This window comes from Dreissena polymorpha, chromosome 12 (genome assembly GCF_020536995.1).
Source record: "Dreissena polymorpha isolate Duluth1 chromosome 12, UMN_Dpol_1.0, whole genome shotgun sequence".
Classification (NCBI taxonomy): Eukaryota; Metazoa; Mollusca; class Bivalvia; order Myida; family Dreissenidae; genus Dreissena; species Dreissena polymorpha.
In genome coordinates, this window is record NC_068366.1 from 76,239,533 (window position 1) to 76,249,994 (window position 10,462).

General features: G+C 35.1%; 1 protein-coding gene across 1 annotated transcript in view; it reads left to right on the plus strand.

The window, feature by feature from the left end:
* Positions 1-9,946, plus strand: part of LOC127853727 (transmembrane 9 superfamily member 4-like) — a 30,763-nt gene extending 20,817 nt beyond the window's left edge. Inside the window, exons 10-19 of the mRNA XM_052388470.1 lie at positions 563-633; positions 786-918; positions 1,399-1,480; positions 2,524-2,599; positions 2,990-3,169; positions 3,926-4,005; positions 4,291-4,354; positions 5,484-5,603; positions 6,543-6,632; positions 6,986-9,946. Of these exons, the coding sequence (XP_052244430.1) occupies positions 563-633; positions 786-918; positions 1,399-1,480; positions 2,524-2,599; positions 2,990-3,169; positions 3,926-4,005; positions 4,291-4,354; positions 5,484-5,603; positions 6,543-6,632; positions 6,986-7,135 (1,046 nt within the window). The 3' untranslated portion in view covers positions 7,136-9,946. The remainder of the gene's footprint in view (positions 1-562; positions 634-785; positions 919-1,398; positions 1,481-2,523; positions 2,600-2,989; positions 3,170-3,925; positions 4,006-4,290; positions 4,355-5,483; positions 5,604-6,542; positions 6,633-6,985) is intronic.
* Positions 9,947-10,462: the final 516 nt, after the last annotated feature.

The window sequence follows — 10,462 nt, forward strand, 5'->3', positions numbered from 1 at the left end:
TGACCTTGACCTTGAACTTAGGGTCCGCGTTTAGGTTTCAATATCTGTGTTTAGGTTTCGAAAGATGCTCATAACTTCTATGTCCCTTGAGATATAACCTTCATATTTGGTATGCATGTGTATATGGACAAGGCCTTTCCATACACACAAAAATATTTACCCCTGTGTCCTTGAAGTTAGGGTCCGCGTTAAGGTTTCAAAATCTTCGTTTAGGTTTTGAAAAAGGCTCATAACTTCTATGTCCCTTGAGATATAACCTTCATATTTGGTATGCATGTGTATACGGACAAGGCCTTTCCATACGCACACAAATTTTGACCCCTGTGACCTTGACCTTGAACTTAGGGTCCGACTTTAGGTTTCGAAATCTGTGTTTAGGTTTCGAAAAAAGCTCATAACTTCTATCAAGCGTTTATAGGGTGCATAAGTCATCCTATGGTGACAGCTCTTGTTTCAGACAAAAAGTTAGAACAATTATGTATCAAGTTTGTGTGCATTTTCATTTCAAGTGGATAATACTTAATTTGTGAAACAGTGTTTTCAGTGTATTCCTCTCTGTCAGGTATATTGACAATGATCATGGTGCGGACACTGAGGAAGGACATTGCTAAATACAACAGAGACGATGACCTGGTAAGTTTTCAGTGTTGAATGCTTGGTTGAAACATATTTGTATTTATTGGAGGAATATTTAAAATGACAAACTTTTAGAGAACTGACCACACATTCTCAGTATCATTTCTCACCTTAACCACAAACCCTCCAAGCATTATTTCTGTTGACAGGAAGAGACCCTGGAGGAGTCCGGCTGGAAGCTGGTTCATGGGGACGTGTTTAGACCCCCCAGGGCCAACAAGCTGCTTGCATCCCTCCTTGGTGCTGGCATCCAGATCTTCTGTATGGCCCTCATCACTATCGGTGAGTGTGTGTGGGGGGGGCGTTCTTTGTTAGTAGATATCACAGGCTTATTTCAGTCGTATCTACAAGTCCGTTAAAAGGACCCATTCCCGAAGCAAATGGTAAAAAAATATTTCAATTTTATTAAAAAAATTGTCTTATGATTAATATATCTTATCCTTATTTTAATTACTTGTGAAAAAAGTAACTGTAATTTATACAATTTTGTTTGTATAATTTGAATTGTTTTAAGGAGTTTGATTTAAATAGTTTTTCCGAAATAAGATGACTTTTTATGTGAAAATATTCCCAAAAGCCTGTGGGTGGGTGTGTCCGCTGCTATGCAATGTGTTTTTTTACTATCTATGATAAGGTCGGCCCCAGGTGTTTGAAAGTGTACAAATATTTTTACAACACCAACTGTTCAATCATATGCAACAATCGGACACTTAATGCATGTCCACATCTTCTATGAATGAAATCCTGATGTTTGTGTTGCAGTGTTTGCCATGTTGGGTATGCTGTCCCCTGCCTCCAGGGGGGCCCTGATGACAGCAGCAGTCTTCCTCTTCATGTTCATGGGGTATGTACGAGAATAATTACTTGTAAGTACATAACAAAATGGTTTGAAAGTCTCATTGATTTTTTGAAACCCAAATGACAAGTTTTGACCTTTGCAACTGGCTTATGAGTCATACCTTGCTTAGGAAGCTTCATAAAATGGTTTATGACCATTTCTTAGACTTGTAATCTAAGTCTTTACCTGTATAATAAGCCGATGGGCTTCAATGCTGTTATGCAGCAAGTTTTGTTTTGGTCTGTATTAACGCTGCCTCCATCCAAACACACTTCCAAAAAGAAAGGGTATGTTGCTTTGAACCTGTCTGTCTGTTGAATGGTTGAGTGGTCGGTTAGTGCAAAGACCATTTTAATTTGCTAGTTTATTACTTAAATGTACATGCCCAGGGCTTACTCTGCCATTCGCCAATTTATCCAATTGCTGCAAATTCACCTATTTGGCTACAGAAAATTTTATTTAACTACAATTTTTTCTTCATTAAGACTTTTAAAATAGCCAAAAATAGAAGAATTTTGCCATAGCAAGGCGCATTTGGCTAAAGAAATTTTTGAGGAAGCCCTGCAAGCGGGTATAATGTACAATTGACATGTTTATTAAGTTAGACATTCAAAGACTTTGTGACTTAGTGTTTGTTGAATCAGGATGATACTGTCAGCTAACCAACCATAATAAACCTTTCCCCCATAAGAAGCAATGTGAAAATGGCTTTTGCAATCAGCATAAAACCAGAACAGCCTGCGAGTAACACGCAGACTGTTCAGGTTTTTATGCTGTTTGCTGCTCATCAGTATTTTAGGGTTGGAAATGAAGCCTTTAAAAATGATTCTAGTAAGAAAGGTATTTAATTAAATTTAATTTTCTAAGGGACCACAAATGCGTAAAAATACGTATCTAAGTAGGAAAGGGTTACAATGTGCGGCCTGACTTAAGCAGTCACCTGTGTTAGCGGTCACTTTGACCACTTCCCTTTGCTGGCTGCTTAAACAGGGTAGACAGTCAGTAAAAAAAAATATACAAGCATGAAGCTGGTTTCTCTTGCCTTTCAGTCTGATTGCTGGTTATTATGCTGCGAGAATCTACAAGACAATGAAGGGGACCCAATGGAAGAAGTCTGCATTTCAGGTGAGTGATAGCCACATGATATCATCCATACTAGTGACAATACTTACTAATTACATTCTGCACTGTGTATTCTATGGAATACCAAGGTTAGGAATATTATTTTATTAAACATGTGTGCATATATAGTTTGAGCATTTTCATTTACTGCCTATTTTTAACAGACTTTTTAAGGACATGGCAGAACGAAAGAGTCAGCACCATACGATGTCACACCAATAAAATTTTAGTAGAATTTATCTCCAATGACCATGTTTTCATCAAATGTAGAGTTTATTTTTTTGTCTGTTTAAAAAGAAAACACACAGTTTTTAGGAGCATACTTAGGCAAGGACTGTTTCCTTTCATTTTATTGAAATTTTTACTTTAAAAAAACAACAACAATTATTTCAGACTGCAACCCTGTACCCAGCGTTCATATTTGGCTCCTGCTTCGTGCTCAACTTCTTCATCTGGGGCAAGCACTCATCAGGGGCTGTCCCCTTCACCACCATGCTGGCCCTTCTCTGTATGTGGTTTGGAATCTCTCTGCCTCTCGTATTCCTTGGCTATTACTTCGGCTTCAGAAAACAGGCAAGTATTGTGTGAGGGTCATGTTTAATTATAGAAATCACTAGGGTTAGTGGCGATTATGTATGTAACAAAAAACAGCAATCAGTGTGACTGTCAGGTTCTAATGTAGATTTCAATCAAATAGTGCGGCTGCCATGTGTTTAGAAAGGAGGCAAGCAATGAGAGTGTTATGCTTGTAGATAACAGACTGTTTTGCAGGCTGTAGCTTCAACATTTTGACATAATTTGTTTTTGTATCATGAAAAATAAAATCAAAAAGCACAAAATAAATTTTTATCAAAAATCTGCTCCACATCTAAATGTTTGCTGCGTTTTAGGTAAGTACCAGAAACTAGTATGTTTTGGTTACAGAGATTAGTGCAACACTGGCTTGATGCTTTTTATAAGAGCCCCATTCTGGGAAAACTGGGCTAAATGCTGTGCAGTCCACACAGGTTAATCAAGGACAGAAAACTGGGCTAAATGCTGTGCAGTCCACACAGGTTAATCAAGGACAGAAAACTGGGCTAAATGCTGTGCAGTCCACACAGATTAATCAAGGACAGAAAACTGGGCTAAATGCTGTGCAGTCCATACAGGTTAATCAAGGACAGAGTCTCTTAAAACCAAAAATCTACATTATGCAGAAAGTGTCTTCTAATATTAGCCTGTGAGGACTTCATAGGCTAATCCGGGTTGACTTTTCACGCATGCATTCTGCCCAGTTTCCAAAAACTCGGCTTATGTCTAACTAGCCATTTCTCTCTTCCCCTTCAGGCGTATCAGCACCCAGTGAGGACCAATCAGATACCACGACAGGTGCCTGAACAAGCCTGGTACATGAACACTTTCCTGAGGTATGTAAGCAGTGTCTTCTATCTCACCAGCCACGTCTGCCACGTGCCCCAGCTGGTACATGTAGTAAAATCTGAGAGAAATTACCTTTCATTTTTTTTTTGACATTTAACATGTAAATAATAAAAATCATCTTATTGTTTAAGCTGCATATAGAGTTTGTACATCTTTGAAGAAAGTGAAATATGTCTTTATAATGCAGAAAATTATGCTATTTTTCCCAATTTGACTAATACTGTTAAAATTACCGCAGTGGTTTATTTATGTTTCCTTTCTTTTTGTTTCAGTATACTTATGGCTGGTATTTTGCCCTTTGGAGCCATGTTCATCGAATTATTCTTCATTTTTACGGTAAGTTAACTCTATTACAATTATATATTTTTTATTTCACAATGGAATCTATTATATTTAATGGAAGTTTGCTGGAGAATCCGTGCACCATGGACCTATTTCTTTCTTTTTCTTATGCGTTTTTAGCCAACCTCTGATTTACTTGAAAACTAAATAATTTATTTAAAAAATTGCATTCGCTTGCACCAATTGTGCTGGTCCTAATTCTGTTGACCAACGGATACATTTGTTGTGGCCTTATTTGCACACTATGCTTAAGCGGATCCATCATGATCTTGGTATCATAAAGTTAAACAAACTTAACAATTTTATACATTCCTATTGTTGAAATGTATTTTTTGTTGCTGTTAAACACATTTCAGTGTTTTCATCGATTGTTTTTTCTGGTTTCCATTTACCTTTCAGTGTTTTCATAGATGTATGTGTTCAGGCTGTCATATAGCTATAAGTGTTTTCATTGGTTTACATACTTAATTTCAAGTTTTCATATAGCTTTCAGTGTTTTCATTGATGTACTGTAAAACCATTAAATTTCGTGTGGTACGAATTTTCGTGGATTTTGTTGGTCCGCTGAACCACGAATTCAAGTACCAACGATTATTTATACATTTTTAATCCAAAATAGGTCATATCCGAATGTCATTTCCGACATTTTATTTTGTTGTCTGTTATCCAAGATATTTGTTTTTTTTGTAATAGTAACTTCACTTCAGTAGGTCACGTTACACTTCATCTTGACTAATTAAAATATTACCGAATTGCGAATGTTGTTATTTTCCACCAATTTGACGTAAATTATATATGTTTGAACTAAGATGTTTATGATTACTTAGTATAATAAAAACTACGATGTAAATGATTACTTAGTACTAATAACAAGTAGTGTGTTTATATAATTTAATTAAATTTATTATTTTGACGGTCAGTCTTCCCCGAAAACTTTAAATTCACGAAATTACGTGTCAACGAATTAGTTGTTTTTTATTTGAAATCCATGAAATTACGTGTCAACGAATTAGTTGTTTTTTTATTAAACCACAAAATTTCATACCGACGCATTTCCATACATTTACAGTATTTGTTCACACTATCCTATGTGTGTCAGTATTTCCATTGATGTATTTTCTAGGCCATCTGGGAGAATCAGTTCTACTACCTGTTTGGCTTCCTCTTCCTTGTGTTTATCATCCTCATCATCTCAGTGTCCCAGATATCTGTTGTCATGGTCTACTTCCAACTGTGTGGAGAGGTAAGCTACATCTTCCACTGTGTTAATGGCACCAGGCACAGTGTTAATAACACCTTTTGAAGCTTGCCTGAGCACAACATGCATATGAGAAGCTTTTTAAATAATTTTGTGTCTGTCGTTTGTTGTTCACTGTCCGTCTTCAACATTTACATGGGGAATATAGAGGCTAAATTTCTCAATTTTCATGAAACTGGGTCAGAATATTTTTCCCAGTAATATCTCAACAGAATTCGAAAAATAACGAAATGTACAGTAAAAAACTAGGTCACTAAGTTGAATTTAAGGAAAAGCTTATTTATTATTATTTATTGTTCCCTACCAGAAGGGAACTTATGGTTTGCCCTCTGTGTGTTCGTCAGTCTGTCACACTTTTCTGGATCCTGCGATAACCTTAATAGTTCTTCATATTTTTCATGAAACTTCAAACATGGATAGATGGCAATATGCAGATTATGCACGTCATTTCACTTTGTTCCTACGTCGAGAATTCTGGTTGCTATGGCAACAAATAGACTAGAAAAACTGCTGAAAATGGTTGATCCTGCACACTTTTCTGAATCCTACGATAACTTTTTAATTTCTTCATATTTTTTCATTAAACTTGAAATATGGATAGATGGCAATATGGACATTATGCATGTCATTTCATTTTTCTTCATACGTCAAAAATTCTGTTTGCTATGGCAACAAATAAAAAAAAAAAATCTGACAATGGTGGAGCCTGTAGGGGACATATATTGCTTGGCAATAGTCTTGTTCTTATAATAGCTTTTTTCCAAGTTTAAAAATGGTTCTGATTCTTAAAAACGTGGTCTGCGAGGGGGGGGGAGATGCTTTCTCCAAAGGCTATCAATTTAAAATAATAATATAATGTTAAGATAAAATATGCTAGTCTCTATAAGTATCCCTGTTGGCTTAGTTTGTCTGTGTTTATTTCAGGACTACCATTGGTGGTGGAGATCTTTCCTCGTGTCGGGAGGTTCGGCTGTCTACATCTTTGCCTATTCTATATTCTACTTTGTCACAAAGGTATTCCATAGTTTTGGCGATGTTACCTTTGTAAAATCATAATACTAGTCTTCAGTTCTTGAAACTGAATTCAACAATTTAAGTTGGTGCCAAATGATTACAATAGTGTAGCTCTATAGACTATTCTATATTCTTTGTCAAAATGGTATTCAGTAGTCTTAGCAAATTTTCATTTGTGAAATCATCTTACTAGTTCTTCAGTTTTTGAAACTTAATACAATTGGTACCAACCTATTACCTTATTTTAATCTATGAGAATCCTGAAAGAAGTCCATACAAGATTTCATTATTTGTTCAAAAACAGTGTTAACTTTCCTAACTAGGTTACTGACATTTGCGCTTGTCATTTGCAGCTGGAAATCACAGCATTTGTATCAACACTGCTTTACTTCGGCTACACCCTACTAATGGTGACCACCTTCTGGATTCTAACAGGCACCATTGGCTTCTTTGCTGCCTACTGGTTCATAAGGAAAATCTACAGTGCTATCAAGATAGATTGATGGCTTTCCTGTGATAGAAATGTGTTGGAATTTGACATTTATGATGTGGGTGACATTTTTTTCTTAATTAGAAGTATTCAATGTAATATATAAGTGGGTAATAATTTCTATCACCAATTTGGTTGCGTTACCAGCATATTGCTATGGTAACTAAACCACCAGCTTATTGCTATGGTAATCACCAGTATATCTCTATAGCTACCCAGATTGTATGCAGCAGTCTTAGTGTACTGTGTCTTGGAAGTGCATTTTGTTCAATGCGAGGCTGATTGTAGCTAAGATGGTTCAGATTGGAGAGCTGTGACTCTACTTCTAAGATAGTTAGTGTTGAAATCATTGCTTATGATTGTATAGTCTTTGCTTGTTACTGTTTAAATCATATCTCATGATTGTTTCAGAAATATTGTTATTATTATTATTATGGTTATAATTTAACGAATAGGCAAATGACATTTCTTAATAAACAAACATAATATAAATTAAAATTTTTTTTTTAAAGCACAATGACTGCATTTGTAATTTTGTACTCAATGCACTAATGTCATCACAGTTGCCATAAGCACACCCTTATATATGTTAATAACTTATTTATATTCACATAGCCTTGTAGATACTTTGTTAACCAGGTTTTCCGAAGGAAAAAACTGGTTATTAGATTGGCGAATGCGGGCGGGCTGGCTGGCTGGCTGGCTGGCGGGCGGGCTGGCGGAATAAGCTTGTCCGGGCCATAACTATGTCGTTCATTGTCAGATTTTAAAATCATTTGGCACATTTGTTCACCATCATTGGACGGTGTGTCGCGCGAAATAATTACGTCGATATCTCCAAGGTCAAGGTCACACTTTGAGTTCAAAGGTCAAAAATGGCCATAAATGAGCTTGTCCGAGCCATAACTATGTCGTTCATCGTCAGATTTTAAAATCATTTGGCACATTTGTTCACCATCATTGGACGGTGTGTCGCGCGAAATAATTACGTCGATATCTCCAAGGTCAAGGTCACACTTTGAGTTCAAAGGTCAAAAATGGCCATAAATGAGCTTGTCCTGGCCATAACTATGTCATTCATTGTGAGATTTTAAAATCATTTGGCACATTTGTTCACCATCATGGGACGGTGTGTCCCACGAAAGAATCACGTCAATATCTCCAATGTCAAGGTCGCCACGACTAAAAATAGATTTAAAAAAAAAAAAAAACTTACAAAGGGGGTTAATTTTTTTTGGTCATTTCAAAAGTTCAGTTTGAGTTTTCTCCCTTTATCAGATTTTTTTTTCACAATGAAAACCTGGTTTTGTGACAATTTTGTCCCTTGTTTTTCTTTTAAAGTGATGGAGTGTGTAGATAGTCGAACAAAGTAAAACACGCTAAATATTGTGATAGTCATGTAGATGATCTGTTCTCAAGTTTACCGCTTTTGTATTTGATTAAACTTAACAGTAGTACATATAAACAGGCTAGTCCTCACTTAACTAATGAAAATAATTGTCATGCTATATGCGAAAACGAGCATTCCTGAAATGTCCAGGTTAGTTTTTTGTTTCGACTTAAGATCTGTTATCCGTATGAAGTGAAATGTTGAGGCAACCTTGTGTGTTATCGACACATTTTTAGTTAAAGTTAATACCTTTGAAATGCCTGGCTACCAGTGGGTGTAAATTGTTTTGGCAAAGTGGATGCCTGACAATCTTTTAATCCTGCAATTTTTAGTATTGTAGGGTTTAATTATGTGTATCTATTTTGCCTAAATAGATGTTTCTGCTGTCAAATGCAAACTTTCTTTCTATTTTGCTAAATAGGTGGTGTTTATGGTGGGATTTTTTCTTAAATATTTTTTTTCTGTTTTGACATGCAGAAGTGCATATTTATTTCAGCACAAGAGCTTTTTAATTTTGCATTCCACTTTAGTTCTTCACCTGTTGCGTTTAATGCGTTTACTTTTTAATTTAATTGTGTTCTATGGATCAAAATTTAACTTCATTTATTCTGTGCATTTCTAATGCATGATATTATGCTATTTTCTGTTTAACATGTTTTGCTTGGTATTAATTCTTCAATAATTTAGTTGTTGTCACAACTCCCAATGTATTATACCAAGGAGACTGGAGTAAAGCAAAAACAAATCAAAGCATAAAGTATGTGTAAAATTAAGTTTCATCTTGTTCAAATGCGCTAGCAAGAGAGATGTTCTTAATGCAAATTAAATTGTTAAAAAAATAGTCAATCATGTTCATATATTTCATATGAGATCATAAAAGTGGCATTTTGAGTTTGTATATTTCTGTGTAATTTTGGAGGCTTGATATGTATTTTTAAAAATGTTGTCTCTTTTTTTCAGAAAAACTAAGTTCTGCCATTTTAATGTAATTTCTATATGCGTAAATCATCCCTGTGAGCAGTATTGTCATTTTTCTGCTGTTTATTCCATGTTTACAAACCGTTGAAGCACTAGATTGAAAATCACTTAAAAAGATATTTTTAACGCATTGCATATCACAGGTTTTAAGTATTCTACGTAAAACCTGTAATTTGTAAAACAAATTAATCCACAATGTTTATATGAAACATTTTGGTTACCGTTGTTATAAGTGAGGTACTGAACATCTATGTATGGGATATTATGTCTTAAAATCTTTGTCTTTTGAATTCCATGTGTTTGTTTTGTCGTAGCATTGTTAATGACATGCAATGTGACTGCCCGAGTCTGCGGTTGGTTGCTATCACAAATGTATCGGCACATGTAATTATTCGAGAATATTGTTTTGGATATAAATGTGTATTATTGATCGGTAATAAAATGTATTTATTTTAACGCCTTGATGCGTCTAGAATATTAAGATCATGTCGTATTGTTACTTATTAAGTCGTTCACTGAAAGAAAATATAAAGGCACCATGAACATATCATTCTGGAAAGCGTGTGTTCATATAACGTCATACGTACTGCACAGTATGATATACATGGATTACCGATAAATATTCCGAGGAGAGTTAAAAGTCGAACTGAATTCTGATCATTTACAAGTAAATCTGCAAAGAAGAGAATCAAGTTATGTAAAATATATCATAGTACAGTTGCACAAATCTTCAACGGACGAATGGTTATTTTTGGAAATAAAATGTCGAAATTTACAATAGATCTATTCTAGAAAAATGAATCTTCAGACGTTGAATTCTTTAAATATTTGGATTGTTAACTTTATATTACCTGTAATCCATAAAAAGATTCATATATTTGTTATCTTATTCACATATGTTATACATTTGGCAAGGGAATCTGAACATATTTTTGTATTCCCCGAAGACTGGGTGTAGAACTACACCATGTT